Below are 23,802 nucleotides of genomic sequence, written 5' to 3' on the forward strand. Positions count from 1 at the left end.
AGGAGTGAAGTCCCAGTCAGTCCGTCCTCTCCCCCCCCCCCCCCCCCACAGTTGGAAGACAGTCCTAGAACTAACTTGTTTTAAGACTGAGCTTGATAAATTTATAAAGGAGATTGCCTCTAATAGCACAAGGCCATCTGCAACTGCTATTAGCAGATATCTCCTATGGCCATAGATGGGGGACGCTCTGAGTTACTACAGAAAATTATTTCCCAGGTGTCTGGCTGGTGGCTCTCGCCCATATCATCAGATTCCAAATGATCATCATGCTTGAGGTTGGGAAGGAATTTCCCCCCAAGTCAGATTGGCAGAGAGCCTGGGCTTTTTTTTTTTTTACCTTCCTTTGCAGGGTGGAGCGTGGGTCACATGCTGGTTTGAATGAGAGTCTCTGTAACTTGAAGTCATTAAATCAAGATTTGAGGACTTCAGTAACTCAGCCAGAGGTGATGGGACTGCTACAGGAATGGATGATGGGTGAGGTTCTGTGGCTTGCAGCGTGCAGGAGGTCAGACGAGATGTTCTTGCTGGTCCCCTGGGGCCTTTGAGTCTATGCCTACAGGATGTTATATGTGTTATGGAGCATCAGCTGCGGGGGGGGGGGGGGTGTGGCAGTGCCAGGGGCTGAGGATGGGTCTCCCTCTGCTAACGCAGGGCTCCTGCTAGCAGCCCCTGGCCTCCCTTCTCTGCAAGCCCCAGGCCCCGATTGTCAGCTAAGAGGCTCTGTCTGTCTAAACGTCTCGGAACGGGACCCGAGCCCAGCGGACTCCCCTGCACATCCCCTCCCGCAACGGGCCGCGCCTGGGCTAGGCAGCACGAGCCCAGCGCCGGCCTTGTCCCAGGTGGGTGATACCACCCTGCCGCGGGGGCAGGGGGAGCGCCCCTCCACCCGCACCCCTCGGACGAGACCATTCTGAGAGGGGCGGCGCCCGGTCCGGCGTTGTGGTGTGCTCCTGTCTCCATGGGAACGTTGACAGCAGGCGCCGGGCCTGAGGAGAGCGGAGCGGAAAGAGGAGCCCAGGCCGCGTGGAGAGGGTGGGGGGGGGAAGGCTACGTCTACCAGCGGGCTTTGGGGGAGGAGCTGGTGGGTTCGAAACTGGGGCTACGGGTGCGGGGCTGGCTGAGGTCGGGGGGTGTCTGAGCCTTAGCGTGGGGGGAGAGGTCGGGGGGTGGCTGGGCCCAAGGGTGTATATGTGGGGGGAGGGGTGGCTGGGCCCAAGGGTGTATATATGTGGGGGTGGCTGAGCCCAGGATGTGTATGTGGTGGGCTGAGAGAGGAGGGGGCTGAGCTGGGTGTGTGGGGTGTGAAGAGGGGGGGGCAAGTTCCAGCCTGCTGGCTCCGTGCTGATTAAGCTCACATTCTTGTTCTCTTCCCCCACCCCCACATTCTAGGTTGGCAGCTGTAAATTTGAGGGTCATGTGCAGAAATGGCTGGTGACTGTGAGGAGGCTTTGGGTAGTGATACCTGCCCCATCCCCATTCCCCTGTGAGGGCAAGTTACGCAGAGCAGAGGCACACAGAGCCATAGTCCACTCCCTCCATCAGAGACAGTGAACACAAGCCCCAGTGTCAGAGCCAAGTCCTGAGGAGACACCCCCCAAACCCATGATGCCAGGGTCATAGTAAAGGCGCATTTGCATGCCAGGGGTACAAGGTACATACAGGGCCTGACGTCATAGAGACTGAAGCACATTAAACATGGTCACTGACCCTTGTTCAACTTCAGTGGCATTTCCTGAGCTACTTTACTGAGAAGCTGTAGGCTGCCCACATAACCCTAGTCTGAAAACAACTTTTGTATCAGGACCTTTGGGGATGTACAATACCAGTTTGCCTCCGCTGGGGAACCTACCACAGTGGTCAAGAGTAGGACTGGATAAATCAAGCCATCTTCAACTTGGCATCCAGAATAACCAGGGGCCTCAGCCTCTCTCTCAGTCCCAGTCTGTTGAAGTCTGGAACAAAGACTCACACAAACTAGTCATGGACTTGGAGAGAAGCCTGAAGTTCCTGCAACAGCAGCATGCTGAGACCCTAACGAAGCTTCATGAGGAAATTGAATATCTCAAAAGGGAAAACAAAGGTGAGGTGACTTTCCATATACAACTTTGTGTAGATTCTAGAGGCACTAGATGAGAGATTGGAGAGTTGTCACTGCAAGTCGAGAAATCTTTGATATCTTTTTCCTCAACATGCTAAGTTGAGAATTAATTTCTTCTTCCATGTCATCTCTTTAAAGAGGTCCCTGATGCCACTTGCTTAGGCCTACCATTCCTTGTGTTTTTCACAAGAGTTTTGTTTTGAAACTGTTAGAAAATATTTCCCAACACTTAGACTATAACAGGGGATATAAGAAGGGAATTCTAATGATTTTGACTGTGAGGCTAACAAAAGCTCAAAGACAAATCTGGTCAGTTACGGACTCCAAAGCCTGAAAAGGCATAGGGGACTGGATAACTTGGGGAAAGGTAATGAAATTAGTCTTTCACACCTAGTAGGCCACCACTTCAGTTTACCAGGGGATGGATATATAGTAGTACATCTGAAATCAGCTGGTGTGATCTCAAGTTTAGTTTCTGCTGGACAAGAGTTCACATTACAAAAATACCATTTAAATTAGCATTCTTGTCATCCTTGAGAGAAGCTATTGACTGAATCTTTGTAGAGAGAATGTGCCCCCTGTCTTGTTGATTGTTTCTCCAGATCAGGGTTGGGGTATATTGTCAATAAGAGATGTAGGCAAAAAGTGTCAGTATGACAGACTGGTTAATTTTGAGCACAGCTGGTTTACAAGAAATCCAACCATGAGCAAATTGACAAAACAGTTCAAAGCTTGTACCTGGACAACAAAAAAAATACTTTACATTCATGGTAACATCAGTAAATTCTTTAGAGCTTAAAGTAGCTAGATCGGGGTAGGCAAACTACAGCCCACAGGCCACATCCAGCCCACCAGCTGTTTTAATCTGGCCCTCGAGCTCCCGCTGGGGAGTGGCATCTGGGGCTTGCCCTGCTCCGGTGGCTCCTGGAAGCAGCAGCATGTGCCCCCTTTGGCTCCTACGCATAGGGCCAGCCAGGGGGCTCTGCTCTGCACACTGGCCCAAGTGCCACCCCTGCAGCTCCCATTGGCTGTGGTTCCCAGCCAATGGGAGCTGTGGGGACGGTGTGTACGGCTGTGACAGTGTGCTGCAGAGCTGTCTGGCTGCGCCTCCGCGTAGGAGCAGGAGGAGGATATGTTGCTGCTTCCGGGAGCTGCTTGAGGTAAGCGCCACCCAGAGCCTGCACCCCTGTGCCATCCCCCTCCCCTGCGACCCAACCGCCTGCCCTGCATCCCCAGCCAGAGCCCACGTCCCCCCCAGCCCGGAGCACCCTCCTACACCCCAAGCCCTGCATCCTCAGCCAGAGCCTGCATCCCCCCCAGCCCGGAGCCCCCTCCTGAACCCATTTCTGGCCCCACCCCAGAGCCCATACCCCAACCCCAATTTCATGAGCATTCATGGCCTTCCGTACAATTTCTATACTCAGATGTGGCCCTCAGGCCAAAAAGTTTGCCCCACTCCTGAGCTAGATGTTTGGGCTACTTATAAACCCTTGTTCATAGTGCAGAATACACAAACTGGTTTCATTGAGTGTGACCTGAGTTATGCTATACTTCTGTGTGCATACTTGTCTTAAAACTACTGAAAAAATTTGTCTTCTGTAACTCTACTTCCAATCTCTACCCCCTTCCCAATATTATTTAAATAATATCCACTCTTAGGTTTCACATTACGGTTACTCCCTCACCCTTTGAGCCCATATGTTTATTGTACATTAGACTGAAATTTTTTTCATTAAAATCAGAAATGTTGAAAGCTGATGTGAGTGACATTCTCTAGGAGCAAGCTTAGCTTTATTCTACAATGGGAAAAGGGAAGTTAAGGGGGTATGGAGAGAGCTCAAACTAAAAATTGTGTTCTCATTTGATTACAGAGCTTCATTATAAACTCATAATGAATCAATCGCTGCAGCTAAAAGGTAGGCTATGCTTTTACTGTTCTAGAAGTAGGATGATCTAGTGTCTTATCCCCTAGAAGTCCCTTTGTCTCCCCTTATTAATTTTATTATTAATAAACATTTTGCCTTGGTGCTTTGTCCATTTCCCAGTCCTGAGAGAGAATCTTGGAAGTGTCGCCTCCCCTCTGCAATGCAGAAATGTTCTAGCTCTCTGGCGACTGAAGACTGTGTACAATGAACACAATCTTGCTGCTTTTATGTCAGAATTCAGTTTTCAAGGGTTTGTAGGGGAAAATGGAATAGATAAGTGTGGCCTGAGTTTCATTATTCTGATTGAGATGCGAGTTGTCTGCCTAAGCCAACACATAGGTTGGCATGATTCACAGGTTACAATCTGAGTGGGTTAGGTCAACGAGGAAGCATATTGGTGATGCCATGAGAACCTTAGACAGTACTTGCCTGCACTACAATGCTCCTCCATTCACATTATTCTACAGTTAAGGCCCTAAGGACCCCTCTGTATTAGATACTTCATTGAATGTATCTCATAATGAGACTTTGCAAAATAATAAATTGGGGCTTCTTTTTATTTCTCTTGTGGTTTTTGAGCCTGTAGGGATCCTGTTTACAAGCTGTTCTCTAGAGCTATCAAGGTTAGAACATTTTTTAATGAAACCAACATTATCATGTATCCTTACCATTCCAGAAGCCAAAGCTTGATAGCTCTAGAGAACAGCTTGTAAACAGGGTCCCTACAGGCTCAAAAACCACAAGAGAAATAAAAAGAAGCCCCAATTTATTATTTTGCAAAGTCTCATGATGTGTTAGGGCTTGACTTACAACTTTAGAATGTTTGGAGGTTGGCAATACTGAATCTTTCACTGCAAATCTATATGCAGTCCATTAACTTTATTGATATGCAAGGGCGAAGTTCAGATCCCTGTGGAGAGTTAAATATTTATTACTTTTATGCATCCATCATGCCAGACAACTGAAGGGATCTGTATCTCCACAACCTATCATAAGAAAAGCCTCACCAGAGATGATGCATAATCAAATGTTCAACCTAAAATACACTATGCACTTGCGCTATGCTCTGAAGGTTAATACTCACTCTGGCAGATTGCTAGAGGAAGCAAGTTCTGCAGTTAGGAACCCTGCCCATAAAAATACCCTACCACACGTCCTCAACACTGCATATCTAGGATGTCAACGAACGTGCTTTAGTTTACCTCAGTTACTGTGGTGGTTTGTAGAATGAAAGAAGCACTTGTGGAAATAGCTGGGTCCCAACGCATGTTGCACTTTATAGATTATTATTTATTTGGTGTATGCAATCTGGTCAAGCCAAGCCACAGCATTCTTATCAACAATGTTCAAGGCACAAAGACCTCCAGGAAGTTGAGTCATTTTGCAGTCCTCAGCAACGTCTGTCATGGTTTGTGGCTGCCCACACTGACAGAGTGGACTCTCTCTAAAATGCCATAGGAAATTCTGCTGCAACACAAATTCCATGTCTGGTACGAAACTGGTTGAGAAGGCTCCATTGCCTTCGTGGTAAATCAAACCCGGACTTGACGTTGCTTGGGGTCTGAGACAAGATAATTATTTGTCACTTTCTCTGTGGATTATGAAACTTACCCCACGTCCTCTACCATAATCCTTCACCCGGTAACCGTACCCACAGCGGGCGCGATGAGGGCAGATGACCATGTGGTGGATTAAACAAGTCTTTAGTTAATGGTAGATATGGTATATCACACAATTTCATCATGAGATTTGCTACACTTTCCTCTCTGTGAAAAGTGGGTGGAGCAATATTGCAGAGAACAGGTAATCATGGTAGAGGAGAAAATTTAAGTGTGCCTGAAATAATATGCATAGTAGAATTAAGTTGTATGTTGATCATCCTTGTGTGAGACAAGTGAGCCCGAACTGGAGTGAAGTACTCCGCCGCTAAGTAACTGAGTACCAAGGCTGATGTGCATAATGTTTGGGCCTGGGCACCTCATGTTGTTCCGGCCAATTTTCCGAGCAGGTTGATGCGCATTTTGACCTTAGTCGTTGTCTTTGCAAGATGATCTTGATATATGAGAGTTCTATCCAACATGACACCTAGATAAATCGGGTGTGAATCATGCTTCATTTGCTGGCCACTGAGAACTATATTCAGCTGTCTGCCTGCTTGTGCATGATGTAAGTGGAAGAAACTTAACACAGTCTTACTTCTACTTGGTATCAGGTGCCACAGCCGCCATATTTGCATTCAAAACACTTTCAAGTATGTCAAAGGAGTGTGACCGAGTGCCGAGACATATGTTGTCTGCATAAACAAACTTACAAGAGCCGGTATATGGTAGGTCATTCGAATATAAGTTGAATAATGTAGGAGATAATACTGATCCTTGCGGGAGCCAATTCTTCTGGTGCATCCAAGTACTTGTTCTATCACCAATATGCACATGGAAATGGTGATTTCTCAAAAAAAAAGCCATTGCACATACAAACCAACTTGGCATAGTTCTGGACAATTTCACCAAAAGGCCAATGTGCAAACCGTATCGTATGCCGTGGTCAGTTCAAGAAAAACTGAACAGTCTTCAGCTGATGTTGGAAGCCATTTTCGATTACTTGATCACATGTACTAGTACCACAGCAAAAAACAGCCTGCTCTGGTCCCAGCATGCCTTCCACTTATGCCTTCTTTGTGAAATCAGACACTCAAGCACCTTAAAACAGATGCTCAGAAGTGAAATTGGTCTGCGGCTTGAAGGCAAATGTGGATCTTTCCCAGGTTTCAGCAAGACAATGATCTTCACTTGGCACCGGATTCTAGGCAATCTGGATTCCTGCAGAAGTCTGTTGAAAAACTGAACAAGCCATTCCTGAGCGTGAGGACCCAGATGTTTTCATGAATTCAGGTGCGATCTATCATATGCAGGAGCTGAACCGGTTTTTAAATGGTTCAGCACTTTATCCAATTCCAGACTAGCGAATGGCTCCATCCTACTATCGGCAGGATTACTTCTTAGGAAATGTTGCCATTTGTCATGTACCTGGCATTTGACAATTCTGTCACCAGGAGCTTTGGCAACCTTCAACAGATGACTGGCAATCTGATTTGGAGTAACTGCTGGCCTGCTTTGTGTACATGGGCATTTGAGCCGCACCTAGTTAATGAATTAAACTCCAGCTCTTCCGGCTTGACCACATAAAGTCAAGCACCACTGTTGCTTCCTCTCTTTGAGTCCAGTGAGCGGCATCCAATGATTCTGTAAGATGGTCTGCAATCTCCGGATCACCTGACTGCTCAAACTGCATCAGCAAGTCTGCACAGTCCTCATTCAAACATGGAATGTACACTGGTTGGAAGCCACGTGGAATTGTTGCACTTGCAGCTTTAAAAAGGACAACAGAAACAACGGTTTGCATCTTCCTTGGAGATGGTTAATGGGATGGTTATGACGATCCATTCTAAGTACTCTGTAAAAGAGCCCCAATGTGCCTTCCAGAAGTTCCATCTAGGCTTTGGTACACTCCTTATAGTTGGCAGATGGAGGACGCGTTCCCATCTGAATCAAAGGAGGACAGCGTTGGCTATGTGGAAAATCATTAAGTACAGTACATGCCGCTGGCTAATGCGTGCTTGGCAAACGATATGACCCAGCACAGATCTGGGCAGTAGTTCCTATTCCAGCATGTTGAATGGAAGGTACCATACTGCTTAGGGTCATGGACCAATGCAAGATCATTATTTGTTGCCCACTCCAACAGTTGTTCACCATTTGGGTCTGCAGTCGCATAACCCCACTTGCTGTGATGACTAGTAAAGTCGCCAACATACGCGGCTGCATGCTTAAGCCTTGGGAGAACATGTGGAGTCCATGTTTCACCCAGTGGCTTATACATTCGTGATTTGAAACCCACCAACTTTAATTGTGTCACGAAAAGGTGAATATTCAACATGGACAACATCTGATATATCACTGTGGTTGTATGTGGCTCGACCATGTTTTGCATGAAGATGGTGACAACATTGAAACCAATTATCTTAAACCAATGTGCTTCATTCAGCATGATGAGATTTTCTTGTAAACAAATAATGTCAGCTAGAACTTCCTTTGCCAGAACACCAATAAGTTCCTGCTTGGCAGAAGACAACCCTTCAACATTCAGCTGGAGGACTTTAAATGCTGGACCTATGACTAGAAAATCATTGTCCGGAACCTTTATAGATTAAAGCATGTTGAACTTCATTCAGAAGCAGATGGGGACTGGTGTATTTCACAGCACGTTAATATGCTTCTGCTGATTCATACGTAAGCAGATAGGATATCTCACATTCTGCCTTAGCCGAAGCTTCCAAGGTATGCCAAAGTAGTAGATGGAAGTTGTCCAGATGAGAGGGGACAAAAAACATGGCTGATCATAGTGAGATCAGTTTTAGTAAAGAAAGGCTGCAGCCTCTAAGTTAACTGCAGAGAACTGAATGAGCCACCACTACTACCTGAGTATACAGGAGTACCTTGCAATAGTCAACTACTGTGACCACGGGTGGACAAACTCCACCAATAAGCAGCAGTCAGTCGTCAGTGTTCCTAGTTGCTTAACCTTGCCCCTGAGCATCCCTCCCTTTTATAGATCAATCTTCAGTGATTTTATCCAGGTCTTTGTGATCACACTGTGTTCCATATTGAGTGCAGAAAACACTCCCACTGGTTAAACCAAGCAGCTGTTCTGGTGCTATGGGAAACAGTTACATTGCAGGTTGCTCTCAGCAATCCTGCATGTAGAGAGCCTTGGCTCTGCAGACTTTAAATAAATAGTTTACCTGTGTTTCCTATTCTAAACTGAGGATAATATAGCCTCTTCGCTGGTCAGTTCTATGATCATAATGCCGAATTCATCACTTATTCTTCTTTGCAGGTGATAATTTAACTCCCACCTTGTTTGACAAGTCGCTTTCAAGGCAAGGTTCAGCAGGTAAGATAGCTTAAAACTGCAAGATTTAACTTTCGGGGTAGCAGGACTAGTAACTGCATATATTAGAGGAGGGGAAGATAAATTATTATTAAATGAAAATATTTAGGCCTAGATATAGAAACAGGCAACAATGTAAAAGTCTGAATACCTATCAGATTTGTTTCAAATCTCTCTTCTTATGGCTCTTGATGATGATCAGGAGTCCTAGTATAACTGTTTTCCACTTATTTGGATCATGTGTGCTTGCACACACATTTATAATCCCTTTTACATTATGACTGAGTTGCTAAGAAATTGGGAGAGCAAAGCCTACGTTTGGGCTGCTTCTAATTTATGGCTGTTAGTGCTAACATAGTAAAGTAGGATTTCTTGACACTGTGTTAAAGGATTAAAATAAGCTAAACTACACTGAAGCTGTTCAATAGCTCACAAAATAAAGCCTAAGAGCATGGAATACCTTGAACTACTGTGGAGATAAGGGTACTTAAAACTTGTATCTGCAAGCTGTTAGGTCTCTGGCCTGGCCTGGCCTGGCCTGTGATGCGTGCACACCCATCCCCCTTCCCTCTCCCCTTCATATTTTGTCTAACAGCTGCTGCTGTTGCAGTTTCTAGGTATTCACTGACAAACAGGCAGCAGATGGACCAGCCCAAAAAGCAAAAACTGAATACAGAAGAACAGGTGATCAGCGTGGTACAAGGGGAACCAGAGCCTCCCTGTCCAAAGGTGGAGAAGCCACAAGAGGAGGTTTTTTCTAGGTATGAGCAAGCTATCCGAATACAGCAATTGTAGGCAGCTCATTTGAGGTTTCTGGGTTGTGTGTGTTCTTTTTTGAGTCTTTGACCATGTGGATCCCAGTGATGGTGCACATGCACCTCGCATATCTTAGAAATATAAGTAATGTAAAATACAAATTTATGAGGGTTAAGAATAAATTACAGTGAACAACTGATTCTAGCAGGGGTACTTAGGAAGCTCTTTGGGGATACAGTTTTCAATTGTCATTGTGTATTGTAGTGGGCATAGACAGAAGTGCTAATTAATTCAAAGGAAAAACTCAGGCATAAAGTGTACTGCCATGCACCATTCTAGACAGAGGACACAGAAAGTAGTTTAGCTACAGAGAAGGATGTGATCTTGTAGAGTTAAGACTCCTGGACCTGCCATGTTTCCTTCATTTCCCACTTGTGAAATAAGTAGAATACCTACCTGTACCATCACGCTCTTGAGAGTCTTAATCAATGTTTGACAAATGTTTTGGCAAGGTAAATGCAATAAATATTTAGACATTTAATCCATTTCCCTTGTGATTCTTTTATTCCTTAATTGTGATCTAGAGAGGACAGAGAAGTCTCTGATAAAATTACATCTCCAGTACTTTCACTGCCAAGCCAGATTAGATCTGGGCATGCTCAGGTACCACCAGCCTCCTCCAACCCTTTCTTGGTAAATGTTCTCCCCTCCCACATCCGGAAACCACCTACACTGGAAGAGTGTGAGATTGTCATTCACCAGCTATGGAACATCAACCACATGCAGGCACAAGAGGTGAGGCTGTTGACCCCAGCTCAGTCTACTTTATTCACAGCTTTTAAGATACAGTAAGTTTGTGGTGACGAAATAGGAAATAGATTTTCAGAGGCAAGCAGAAAGGTTATTTTCTCCTCTCTGTCCTTCAGCTGATGTATTTGAAATCATATCTGGAGGACATCCACAAGAACAAAAGGATTCCTGAAGACTATCTGCTAGCCAGCCAGATTGGGTAAGCTAAGCTGTTCTGAGTAATGGTTCAAGGCTCGGGTATTAGACAGATTGTAGCTGAGTTCGCTAGTTCCCTTTCTACTTGAGTGAATTTGCAGAATAGAGGCCATATGCAAGGTGCCTAGATAGAGGTCATTAGTGAGCTTTGACTTTGTAGGGCTTCCTTCCTTCCTTAACTTTCCCTTGTGATTTATCTTTGAGCCACCTCTACCCCTCTCAAACTTTCCAGAATGCGATCTGTTAATGTGAATTGAGAGGATTTAAATGATATCTGCCTTAATATACCTCTACACACAAGCGGCAAAATCCTGTATTATAACAAGACTACTGCACACAGTTGTTAACAGCACTAACCTAACAGGAGATAAGTGTCCATAAACTTAGGGTGCAGGTAGACGAGGTTGTCAGTTTGTTCTTTCAGAGCACTTACAATCATTTAAGATATCAGCCTACGAGGAGTTGAGACACCTGGTTAACAGACTCTACTCAATCCAACTGAAAGTCAGACATATGGGCATTTCTGAAAGATTCAGAGGGATCCATGGTTTGAAGGCTTATGTTTATTTTAAGTAATATAATTTTATTTATATTGTGGTACTGTTTACAGACCCCCTTTGTGTTTAGGGCTGTATTGTAGTAGGTGTATATAAATACATTGTAAGCTCTTCAGGGCAAGAACTGTTGCTGTCTAGACAAGAGATTACAAGGGCAACAACAAAAAATCATGGGTTACACAGATTTCCCTTACCTTTTACCCATCCCCCGTATTATTGCCACAACAGTTCTCCAGTTAAAACTCTAGAAGGGTAGTAGGTCTGTTGGAGTAGCATTTGGAGCAGCCAGCTAACAAGGGGTGCAGAAGGTACCAAAAGATCATCTAGCCTGATCTGAATACCAGAAGCCATTAAACTTCACCATATTACCCCCATATTGAATCCAGTAACTTGTTTGACTAAAACATGTCTTCCAGAAAGGCATCAACATATGGAGAATCTACCACTTCCCTTGGTAGTTGGTTCCAATGGTTAATCATCCTCACTGTAACAAAATTTATCTGACTTCAGATTCCAGCCCTTGGTTTTTGTTATGCCTTTCTCTGCTAAATTAAAGAGTCCTTTAGTATCTGGTATTTTTTCTGTGTGAAGGTATTTATACACTGGCTCCTTCCTGCACTCTCTCCTACTTCACGGACACCAGAACTATACATACTATGCCAGTATGTCTCATCAATGCCATCTAATCCCATTTATACATCCAAAGATTGCACTGTAGCCATCTTCCACAGCATTGCACTGGGACCCCATGTTGAATTGTATGACCTCTAACTCCTTTTCAGAGTAATTGCTTTCTAGGATACAATCCCCATAGGTATGGCTTACATTCTTTGTTCCTAGATGTATAACTATGCACTTGGCTGTGTTAAGATGCATTTTGATTGAATGGGCCCAGCTTATCACATAAGCTAGATCATTCTGTACGACTGCCCTGTCCAGATTCTGTGGTGGTGCAGCTTCTCCTGTTCTCTAGGTTCAACATTCACATGCAGCAAGGTTTATTACGTTGTTTTCAAATCCAGGTTACACAGGGCCAGCACAATCAATCAATGCTCTGCTACTATGCTACAGAGTGAAGTAGCCAAGGTATCATATCTGCAAATATTTTTTGATTTAGGAATCAAGAAGTTTCACGATTACCCAAAATGCTAAAAGGTACATCTAAGAAATGGTAAGTACTTCTACTTTCTTTAGAGATTAAGACACTTCATGAAAAAGCCATGCTAGTTACATCTGTAATGTAATCAGCTGTTGAGTCAAGCATGTGATACCTTTAGCAATTAAGTATTAATCATGAAGTTAAAAACAAGCCTATTACTGGTTTCCCCCCTCTCCCCATCTCACCTTCAACTTTATCATCAGCCACAAGCCTCTCCCCACTTAAGGTCATGATTGTCTAAAGATCAATCCATATGCCCTGCTCAGCAGATAGCTGCAGTGATCTCATCTGAAATCTGACTATCTAGCTTATTTTCAGTGTCCTACTATAGCCACAGAGGAAGCTGCACAAAGTGTTTTAATCACTAATTCTTTGAGGGTTGCTTTTGCATGTTCACCCTACCAGCCTCTTTTTCACAGAGTTCTACACACAGGACTCAGGTAATAGGGACTGTATGGCCTCCTGTGGCTTCTCTGTCAAACATCTGATGCTGATGTAGTCCCTTAGGACACTCTCTTTTCTCCAAGGATCACAGAGCTCAGCTACATCCTATATGTATGCTAAGTCAGAGGCAACAAAAACCTCTCTCAAGGAGGCAGGACATTAAAGTGTGGTTCCACTGTGAAAAATAGCCAGTCATCATCTTTACTCAGACCTTCCTTTTATATTTTCAGAGTCAAGTCTGCTAATAACATTTTACTGCCATTAGCTATGGTGGCTCTGCAGTGCTGAAGGAAGAATGGATTAAGATTTTCTGGCATCCACCTCAGAATTATTTGCTAAGATCTGAATGCAAGGCCAAGTTCTACCCATAATGAGATTACACACATGTAACTTTTCCATTGCCACCGAGGAATCAGTCACACAGCAATTTGAATTTTAGATTGCAATAGGATTTAAAAGCAGTACTCTATTTTGTGAGGACTGCATAAAAGGGAAATAGGAAAGCAATACTCTGATCTTACCCAGTCTTTTGAACAAGAAAAGACAAATCATTGGGTTAGACTATGATTATTGCCATCTTCAAAGTACACAAACAAGTATACAATAAGTCATACAAGCCCTTTTAAGACGACAAAAGCTCAGCCCAGGACTCATCCTGTGGATGAGCTTTCTCCATTCCTCCATGCCAAAATGCTGTCAAGATAAGAGCCAATTAACAAAGTTCCCCACCTATGAGCTAATAGGAGGAATAAAGATTCTAAACTCTCCCCCTTAATACATCTTTTCATGCAGATGCTGCAAACACAACACAAACACTATTTACAAAACACAGGTGACAGATACAGCTATGTTTCTTTAAAAGTTGAAGTGAAGTGTTTATTCAGATTTTTCTGCAAGTTAAACTGTAGGATCTCACTTCTTTCATGAAACAGGGAAGTTTGGTTTTTTGTACTGAAAAAAAAATCAGGTCCCTCCTTTAGCTGCTTATTAGCCCCCGAAAACAGGACTAGTCTCTCCTATAACATGTGATGTCAGCTAGTAAAAGCAAAGCAAGAAGCCCAGCTTCATGCACTCAGTGTAACAGAATCCTGGACTTGGACAGGTAACGAGCCATTCACACTTAAAATAATAGCGCTTTTCATCTGTTGATCTCAAAGCATTTTACAAAGGTCAGTATCAGTACCTTCATTTTACAGATGGGGAAATATCTATCTGAGGGACTTATCAAAAAAGCTGCTATGCCTCCTAATGGTGACGGGGGTACTCACTAGCAGAAGGGCCCCACACACACTTCCATCCCATGAAACTGTACTGAAAGTCATCTCTTTTCCTCACTTTACTAGAAAAATAATTTGTTAAGCACTCTGAAGGCTAGGGAGAGTTCTTACTACAGAAATTTAAATCAGTGGGACAGAGCACTGCAGAGGTTAGTCCATCCATCATGTAGAATCACTGGGGTGACTAATGTGGAAGGTGACCCTAATCCGGTAGACCTTGGTAAAGAGAAAGTGATTTAAGATCATCACACTGCCAATCATTCCTCTCTCTCCAACTCTTATCTCCAGTTTGATTATAACTCCACTGCCAGCTGCTGAAAGGGCAGTTCTGCCAGCACTGAAGCAAACGCTGGGAAACAGTTTTGCCGAGAGACAGAAGAGAACTCAAGCTATTCAAAGAAGCCGTCTTCGTCGGACTGTGCTTTAGTCTGGTTGTTCAGCAACTGCATTCCAGATCTCTTCTCCTTAAAAGTGTTCCAGTAGCTACAGCACTCCCAGTATATGTTTGAGTTTACATTGTAGGTTCAGCATACATTGGTTTGCTATTATCTCCCCACTTCAAGTAAAAACTAATTATGAAATCACCGTGTCTTCTATTCAGGAACAAAGAGTTTATGCATCTATTGTTGCAGCTTTGCCTCATTCCTTCAGTGGTTTCCCTTATTTCTTCAGGATGTATATTTGATGAGTTAACTTAATGATGAAAGCCTGTAAGAGATTACTGTTTAGGAAATTGGATGCTTATCACTTTTAAGCAGGTCAATGCAGTGTCCCACAAACTTCTCTAGTCCGGCAGAGATTATTTAAAAGCAGCATACATTTATTTTTATGCAGGTATGGGCTGCACAGTTTTACAGATAACACTAGATCACTGCTAATCCATCAGTGGAAAGGCTGGAAGCCACATACTACATCATGTTACCTGGCAGGACAAGATTTCACAGCCCTGCACAGCTGCTAGATGGGAACGGAGCTGAATTTACAGTAGTCGTATCCGAATTTTTTTTTGGATGCGGGTATAGGCCCCACTGATCAGCAGCAGAAGGGCAGCTGAAACTATGGGGGGCTCAGATATTACTCTGTTCTAGGCTGCACACTCTTTACTCAGAATCTATAACATTCCATTGTTTCATCTTTGCTATGGGCTAGTTTCCATTCAACTCACGGCAACATAGTGGGTTGACTGCTCTGAAAACGAATGTTGTACGTGCAGCAAGTATGCAAGATTCCCTATACCGGGCTCCTGATCTGCATCACAACCTTATCCCCAAGGGAGCAGACCTACGATTGTCAACACCACAGTGATAGGCTCCTTAAAAATATCTAAAAAGGTAGGGGGTGGGGTGGGGTGCGTGTGTGTGTTCAATTCTTGTCTTCTCACCTGACTGCGCAACAGGGAAACAAACTGAGATGTTGGCTTTTATGATATGAACATCTGTCCACTAGCTCATTTTACAAAAGCACCTGGACACCCATCTAATGGTATTAAGTTAGTAATGATCTGGGTTAGATCTAAATTAAAAAACTTTCACCTCTATATAACATTTCCCTTAGCAATCTTTTGAACCTCTCCTCGAGCTGATGATGAACGTGGCTGCTATTCTGCAGCACAGGACAACTAATGTAGTGCCATATGTGATTTTTCCTCCCTCACTTCTGGGTGCAGAGATTTCGGCTCCTGATAGGACATATGAAGTAAGCACCTGCCTTTGGTCACTGCAGAGCTGTTGCCCAAGGACTAACATTGGAATGATAGTAGGTTAGTTTCAAACACAGGAATAATAATAAATTTATTACGATAAAACAAACAGATAATGCATTAGTTCATGTACAAAATATTGATACCACTCGGCTGCCTCAATCAGTGCTTACTAAGTACCCACATTTTAAAACATCCTAAAACCGATGACACCACACAGATTTACAGAGGTCACAGCAATTTCTTGACACCACTGTAAGAGTCCAGCTACTTGTCAGGGACTGTTGCACAATACTGGGGGATGGAGCAGGGTGTGATGGAAATACTTGAGACACTGAAATTCCCTTACACCCAGGAATTAAGAGTGAATGAACTACAAAGATAGGGCAGATTGAAATGTAATCACATTGTGTATGGAACCAGTTACTTATGGCAAGTGGCTTCATTTGCATTGCCTCACAACACAGCAGCTGATATCAGTCTTCTGATCCTAATTTAGATGACCAGTAATACTTTTACAGGTGGGTGTCCCTCGGTGCCCGAGGCACGCAAGGTCAATTGTCAGTCTTAGACCTGAGCTGTGTTCAGTTTTCTTAAACAAACAGATGCAAGTGGGATATGCAAACACTTCCCATGAGTTGCATCACTCCCCAAAGAAGCCAGCACCCAAGAGAAATGCCAGGTAAGATACAATTCCCCTGGTAAATATAAATGCAGATAAGTAGCTGCAGCCTGCTGGATTCATTTACAGTGCTGCTATGATTCAATCAATTGATTTTCCCTGCACACACACTTGGAGCTCACAGGGAAATCAGTTAGCATGCACACTGAATACCCCTCCTTCAGATCATCCGACTTTCTAAGAGTGAGAAATGCATGGTCCGTGCTAACCAAAAACCGTTTATACAAAGTAGTGTTTAAAATAAGCTATAAAAATTTTCCTATGGTTGGTTTTCCTCTTAAACATAATTATTCAGATTAATCTGACGCATTAGGGATGCCCTAAAAAGGCCCCGATTTCTCCAAATTAAATTACCAGACTCCTGCAACCATAGGGAAGTTTGTGAGCACATTCTAGCTGCAGCTAATTTATTCTTGGGGCAATATCAAGTCACACAACATACAGAGTGTGAGGAATACTGGCATCAGGCAAAGTCTGAAGCAAATTAGGACATTCTCCCCTCTCCCTTCTATACCATTCAGACTCCCTGATGGAAGTCTACAAATAATTTCTTCTCTAAGAAGACAATAAAAGCCCCTCCTAATACATCAGTCTCAAGAACCATATATACATGTTCTGTATATGTGAAAATGCTGGCAAAGTCCACAAAGGCAGAAGATAAAAGCATGAAATCTAAATCTAACACCAGGTTCCCTATTGAACCTGGCACCTAGAAACAAAACAGTATAAGGCTTTTTCTTCTGAAGTTCCCTCCCAAAATGCCTGTGATTCTTCCAGTGGCCATGGGAGAGGCCAGCTGTCGAGACCCAACTTCTTTGCTTCATGATTTCACAAGGGGAGGAAGTTATGCAGCAGAGAGGCAGGCTTGACGGATACTTTGTGCCCAGGTGTTTAAGAGTGCTGTGACTGAATGCTTGTCTGGAAGCTGCAGCAATTTTGATGTCATGTACTGATACACTGACTGCAAGAAGGGATTGGCTGCTGGAAAAGAAAAAGGAGACAGCCCAGATAAACACAGTTGCACAACTGGATATCACGAATTGATCCCTCACTTTTTAAAGTGATGCCATCCTATTGTCCCCATACCATATTGTCGAGAGTTGTCTATCCACAGAGGGCTCTGATCTGGATAGTCAGCTGGAACACTGAGCTGTAGTGGTGGGACATTTGGAAGGTTCTTGTCATCTAGAATTCAAACACATTTATTTTAACAAAAGATATTTTCCATCAGGACATCAAAGTAAGTTTTGTGTGGTGTTTTCCCTATGTCTGTACATTACATACTGGAATGGACAGGGAGGGACTAGATCTAATCTTTAAAAGGAACCATGGCTCTGAGTCTTCATTTCTGAAAAGCTCACTTTAAAAATGGCCTCTGCTTGCTGGAAGCTCAATCTGGAACTCCCAGCTCCACAACACACCCCACGCATCTCACCAGTCTCCGTCATTCATGAGGTGTACTTCATTTGAGTTTGGTTTCCTAAATATGAAATGTCTAGGTACTGTTCATACTACACATGTAAACCAGGACCAGAGCTTTCCCATGTTTTGTCTGGTACACACTAAAATGAACCCACTTTACCTTTTTCTGTCCAAGGGCAAAACAAGTTCCTATGAAGGTATACTCCATTCTTGCTTGGTTGAGAGAGAAGGGCAAAGACTTGCACACACTTCCCCACTCACACCACCAGCTGTGACAACTGCTGGTGCAGCTGGGAAAACATTTTCAATACAATTAGACAGGCCCCATTCCTCAATGTCCCAATATCATGTTTTAGGGTGCTGAAAACTTTTGTCCTGACTACACTAGGCATTAAACCATTTTCTAACACCAGCAGAGCTTGAGCTAAGGGTGAAGAATTATCAGCAGCAAGCTGCACCCATCAGTGCAAGAGGCAGAATTTTTCATCTGTGGAGCGGAAATCTAACAAGATCCAGTAGTACAATTAAATACTGTACTGTTTCACTCTTGGGATTCTTCCACAGTGGCAACAATTACCGACAAGTCCAATTTATTTCTCACATCCCAGACAGCAAGTTTCTTGAAATACAAGGAGAGAGAAATGTAGTTATGTTTATAAATAGGCCACTTCATACTATCAGGAATTCAGATTACCTGGAGAGTTTGCTTTGGATCCCAATTTAGGAACCAATTAAATACACACATGGAGCAACAAAAACCGCTCATATTTCAGCTTAAAAAAGCAGCATTTTACTCAGAGACCAGCCTATAATACTGCCTTCTTTTAGTAGCAACACCATAATACTGGGGATTTGGGGGGGGGGGGGGGGGGGGGGGTTGTGCAGAACACCACAGAATAATTTAGCTTTATAAAGATATTTAAACCACTTACAGCTTTTTTTAGAAAGTGGGGAAATTATCTAGTTGCATAATGTACCCCAGATCAAGTATTGCCACAACCGTGGCGAGCTAAAGAAAAACCATGATGAAATTATAGGCTGGCAAGATTTACAGCTGTACATATTCACAAGAAAATAAATCAACACCTCTTGAAAACAGTCTTAATTTCTTCTTAGCTTACCTAGCTTGCATATGAGGTGGACTGTGCCATTATTACTGCAATGGGAGGGATCCAGATTCACCAGGAATTTAGGATTTAATCTTGCGACTTCCCCTTGTAATACATTTGGTATGGTCTGCCTTTCATCCTCTTCATATTTACGCTTTCGAGGGGAAGCCATCTGGGCCCTGCGTAAAATACACCCACAAAGGGACTCAGAGTGGGCACCACGTTATGCCAAGTCCACGTTTTTCAAACAAAATTGATTTCTCAAGTACTTTACAGATGACAAGGAAGCACGCACATATCCATCACGCCAGCCCATCCTTCCAACGTTTCAACCAAACAATTTTTCTTAAGACGATAGACAGAAGGCCAATAATACATACGTGATTGGAGGGCCATGTATCGCAGTCATAGCTGGCACAAAGGTACGGTAGAGGGAATGGTTGAAAACTGGTGAACGAATGTTTGCCAAGACAGCATCCAAAAGTGGCTGGCACAAGTACTGCTGTTTGGTAGGGGGCACTGGTGGAGGTGGTGGCGTGGGCTAAAGCACAAAGAAGCACATCTTATTTTATGTGCTGTCAGTCACAAATAGTCCGTACGAGACACCTTGATTCATTATGCAAACTTGCACTACAGTATTTCCAATACATTTAAGAATCCCTCTAACCTCTGTTTTGTGTTACTCTAGAAACACTTCCTCAGTATCCCCGCGTATACTCGCAGTAAAGTAAATTCAAATTAACTAACTGTGAATTTGAAATGGATTGGTTAAATTGTGTTAAACAGCTATATGGATACACTCATTCATAATTAAACTTTGAAAGTGAATTACGCTAAATGACATTAAGACCACTTTAATTCTGAATGAGAGTGTCCGTACAGGGGTTTAATGCAGTTTAACTAATCTATTTTGCATTCACACCTTTAAATAATTGGGATTAATTTTCCTGACTGTCCCCATGTAGACAAGCCCATAGTAAACAAAACTGACACTGTCAGTATCTTTCATGTAGAAATCCTGTCTTGGTGACATCTGCTAAAGACAAGAACAAGGATCCATTCCTAGGTGCTTGTACAAAGCATGAATACTTGAAAGTTCAGTAAACAGAATAATTTTTAAGAGGTATACACGAGGACATTCCTGCTGAATGGCCCAGTATTTAACCAGTTTTCTGTTTACTTGCTCAGTCCAGCACTGTGAACACAAAGATGGGAAAATTCTGCCAAATTGGTGCCCTCTGTGGAATTCACTGCCAGCCTAACTCTCCAATAAGATGAAAAGTAAACCCCATTGCTTACCACAGCCATGTCATTCTTGAGCTTCTCCAGAGCAATTTCACATTTCTGTAGAGTCTTCAGAGGGCATCTGAAAAGGAAGAGGAAAGAATTAGCCCAATTTGCTCTGCTGTCCAAGATGAGGACTTTGTGATATCTGAGCCTCCCGTCCACATTATTTCAGTGCTGATATGCTTGGATGCTGTTCAAAACAGGAACTGTAGCTCTGCCTCAGGGAACTTAAATTCTAAGTTAGATCACATGGTTCAAACCTAACATTCTGGCAAATAAAGGTCCAATCACACAGTGCTTAGATTTTTAAATAACTTACTTGGATCCTTGAATGGCTTTGCTGAAGGGCACATTAAGGAGGGACTTTAATAGAGAAAGAAAGAATGAATACCACAATGTCTAAGTGAAATAGAGCTGACTGTTTTCAGCAAAATGAAGTTAACCCAGATGGATTTCTCCAATCATTTCAATTAGCTCAAATAGACTGTATTACAGCAAAGAAAACACACCTGGCTTATCAGTTTACTGAATAGCTTTCTATGAAACTGTGTGCACAAAAGATCCCATACTGCGTCTTAGGGGACATCACATTGTAAAATCTTTTGGCAGGATTTTGCACAACTTCCTAGAAAGAAGTTGCAACACAGAATGAATCAGCAAAAAAAGGGTTCTGAAATTTCAACCTCTTGCCCACCATGATTTCTCAACATAAAAGAAAGTTAGTGATACAACAACATTGAGGATCTGCAAAAACAAGGAAATTCAGATTAGAGTTAAGAACTGTCTAGATACTACACGTTGCCGCAGGATGATAGACTAATGTCTGGGACACCACTACTCATCTGGGACTCCATGGTAGCCTATGTATTCTCTCATATTCCTGACAGTGGGTTTGGGAGGAAGAGAGTTCATTGGGGAGGTGCTCGCACAAGCTAAACAGAAAAGGACGTTACCGTTTTGAAGGATCAGTCAGGATATCCAAGAGGCTCTTCATCTTACTCAGGTCCTTCTTCCTATCTGAAATAAAATAAAAAGGACTAGTGAGAAATGCACTCACTGCAGGCAGAGCTTCCAGCTCTGCAGTCATTAACACAAAAACTGGAGGCTGGGAAAACTGAAAACATGACCCATCTAAGGAGAAAGTAGTAAAGACCTGTGATTCTCCATCTTTTCATGAGGAAGAGTCTGTATCCAAGAAAGTTTAGATATAGTAAAGAAAAAGAGAGGTCCTGAAAGAAAGGGATTTGGAGATGAAAATGTTGTCATGCTTCAGAGTTAAGTCTTTGTAACCATGAGCAAGGAAAACAATAGACATAGGCTTAGTCCGCCAGAACCCCTAAAAGAGCAGTACACAGGCCGACAGGGAGAACCGTACAGTAAAATACGACGGGCCACACCTTCATTTTTATCAATCTTATTGATCATCCTCCGAAGTGGCTCGATGTACTTTGACAGCTGTTTGAGTTTCTCCAGGTACTGCTGCTCTTCAGACTGGCTGGAGCTCGCTGGACTCATGACAGAGTTTGGATTTCCTGCACCAGGCAAAAAGGTGAAGATTATATATCACATGTCAGGAGGGGTCAGGCAAAGCAGGACATTGGCTTATGAACTATTGCTAGCGATTTCCAGTTGCATGAAACCCCAGAGTCAACAGACCTTTACATCCCCTTCTGGTTACCAGAAAATTATGAAAACCCTCATGTAATTCAATGACAAAAAAACCCGAGATCAGACAATTCCAAAACTCAAATATTCTCCTTGCTGCACACGTAGCGCAGATGGCAAGTCCACCACTGAAATACTACTCACTGGTAGAGCTCCGTAGAGCCAACGGCATAACTATGCAGCCTCAGATTTCTCTCTGTATGTTCTAGTTACTAAGATGCATCACTGGATCATGCTCCGCAGTACAGTTCTTACTGATGACCATATGAGTTACCTGGAGTGTTTAAAGGACCTGGAGATGGGACACTAAAGTTCTGTGGTGTTCGTGCAGCTGCTGGGCTCTGGGATGGTTGAGGAGATGGACTGGGGAGGAAGCTGCTGGGAGATGGGGCTGGGCCGGAGCTGAAGAATGGAAATGAAAGTCAACTCAACACTTACTATGAAGACAAAGTGGCCTGTAAGAAGCTAGCAGAAGAAATGGTTAGTCTGAGCAGGTATGTTTTACTCAGTGCTGCTGCAGCATTCTGCAAACCCCACTGAGGGCGACTGTCTTTGCGTGTGTATTCCACCCAGCTGCACGGGAGTGGGATTTACAAAAGTGCTCGGCATTGACCTAGCTCTGCTCCCAGGGAAGTTCCTGGTAAAAATCTCATGGATTTTGACGGACGCAAGGTTAGGCCAATGCTGAACGGTTTGGAAAATCCCACCCTTATGTCACTGTATTGCTCAGGCCCTCTGTGCCGCTAGCTGCAGCACGAACAGGTCTCTTCCCCAGACAGCTTACAATCTAAGACTGACCCAGCTTTTTGTCAGTTTCAACACCACTCCTGCAAGGTGAAGATTCAGAATCCCTGCCAGAAAGGTCTGATTACAGCATTCAGTAAAGATTCCAAAGCTAACACCACTGAATTTTGACTTAGTGGGAGAGACTCACTCTAGCAAGACGGAATTTTGTTAGTAGGTCTTTAACTCCAGAGGTCTCTGAATAACTCCTCCATCAACCCAGGAGCATGATGGGGCCTTTCTCTGGAGACCAAGCAGAAGCCTTGGATTTAGGGGCCATGGCCTTCTGCTTCTGACATCCCATTCAATCCTTTAACTCACCTTCCATTAAGCCACAATAGTTAGGGGAGTATCTGTATGTGGCTAAACACAGAGTAGCCTCAGAGAAGGTGAATGGGGAGGGGATAGCAACATGAGCATGACTCCTCCAGGTTCTATGACATGACAGCCCAAGAGCTGTGCTACTGAAAGTCCCAATCCATGCAATGTCAACCTCAGGGCATCACAAGGGTTGGACTCCCCACTAGAAAGTGCACCAGGATAGGCACCTATGACAACTTTCGTTTAACCTCCATTCATGTTCATCACTATCTGGTGAGAGCATCTGCGGCTGCCACTCACCTCAGGTGGTCACATTCTGGCTCACCTGACATTCGAGTTTGGCTGAGAAGTTGGCTGCCCTGGTTGAGGTGATGGCTGTGGCTGAGGAGGTGGTGGCATTGACTGGGGTGTCTGCGCTTGCTGGACAGGTGAGGGAGATGACATCATGGTAATGCTGCTCTGGCTGACCTGAAACGGGAAAGAATACATTCAACAAAGAAGAGAGCTGATAATGGGAACCAATCTAAAAAGGCTTTGGCTATGGAGAAGAGCAGCCTCTGGACTCTATAAGAAACAGAAAGTGTTAGTTTCCTAAACATAAAGAGAGCACTGCCAGTACCTCGCACTTCTTTCTTGAGGTACTCAGGGGAAATGTTTCACACC

The 23,802-nt window shown here is 43.7% G+C and overlaps 2 protein-coding genes across 19 annotated transcripts in view; one reads left to right on the forward strand and one right to left on the reverse strand.

The window, feature by feature from the left end:
- The first annotated feature begins 375 nt into the window (after positions 1-375).
- Positions 376-15,026, forward strand: CCDC74B (coiled-coil domain containing 74B). Of its 7 annotated transcripts, XM_043529427.1 has the most exons (10): positions 943-1,032; positions 1,390-1,431; positions 1,802-2,080; positions 3,970-4,014; positions 8,920-8,976; positions 9,584-9,734; positions 10,314-10,524; positions 10,656-10,738; positions 12,409-12,462; positions 14,460-15,024. In XM_043529427.1, the coding sequence occupies exons 2-10, from the start codon at positions 1,425-1,427 to the stop codon at positions 14,596-14,598; spliced, it is 1,026 nt and encodes a 341-aa protein (XP_043385362.1). In that variant the 5' UTR covers positions 943-1,032; positions 1,390-1,424; the 3' UTR covers positions 14,599-15,024. The 7 variants fall into 7 exon arrangements, with proteins under 7 accessions (XP_043385363.1, XP_043385367.1, XP_037734331.1 ...); XM_043529428.1 differs by lacking the exon at positions 943-1,032 and adding an exon at positions 376-474 and having other exon boundaries at positions 1,390-2,080; positions 14,460-15,023; XM_043529432.1 differs by lacking the exon at positions 943-1,032 and adding an exon at positions 456-474 and having other exon boundaries at positions 12,409-14,586.
- Positions 15,027-15,935: 909 nt separating this feature from the next.
- The window catches only part of MED15 (mediator complex subunit 15), a 41,922-nt gene continuing 34,055 nt past the window's right edge, over positions 15,936-23,802 (reverse strand). For 7 of the 12 annotated variants that reach the window (XM_037878393.2, XM_037878396.2, XM_043529420.1 and 4 more), the window contains 9 exons: positions 23,465-23,607; positions 22,310-22,437; positions 21,768-21,902; positions 21,324-21,387; positions 20,383-20,449; positions 19,464-19,624; positions 19,096-19,262; positions 17,639-17,737; positions 15,936-17,533 (listed from right to left, as the gene is read on the reverse strand). In XM_037878393.2, the coding sequence (XP_037734321.1) occupies positions 17,397-17,533; positions 17,639-17,737; positions 19,096-19,262; positions 19,464-19,624; positions 20,383-20,449; positions 21,324-21,387; positions 21,768-21,902; positions 22,310-22,437; positions 23,465-23,607 (1,101 nt within the window). In that variant the 3' untranslated portion in view covers positions 15,936-17,396. Of the gene's footprint in view, positions 17,534-17,638; positions 17,738-18,201; positions 18,594-19,095; positions 19,263-19,463; positions 19,625-20,382; positions 20,450-21,323; positions 21,388-21,767; positions 21,903-22,309; positions 22,438-23,464; positions 23,608-23,802 lie in introns of those variants that run through there. The other 5 variants (XM_043529419.1, XM_043529416.1, XR_006286013.1 and 2 more) reach the window with 4 other exon arrangements.

The sequence above is a fragment of the Chelonia mydas genome, chromosome 15 (genome assembly GCF_015237465.2).
Source record: "Chelonia mydas isolate rCheMyd1 chromosome 15, rCheMyd1.pri.v2, whole genome shotgun sequence".
In the NCBI taxonomy this organism is placed as follows: Eukaryota; Metazoa; Chordata; order Testudines; family Cheloniidae; genus Chelonia; species Chelonia mydas.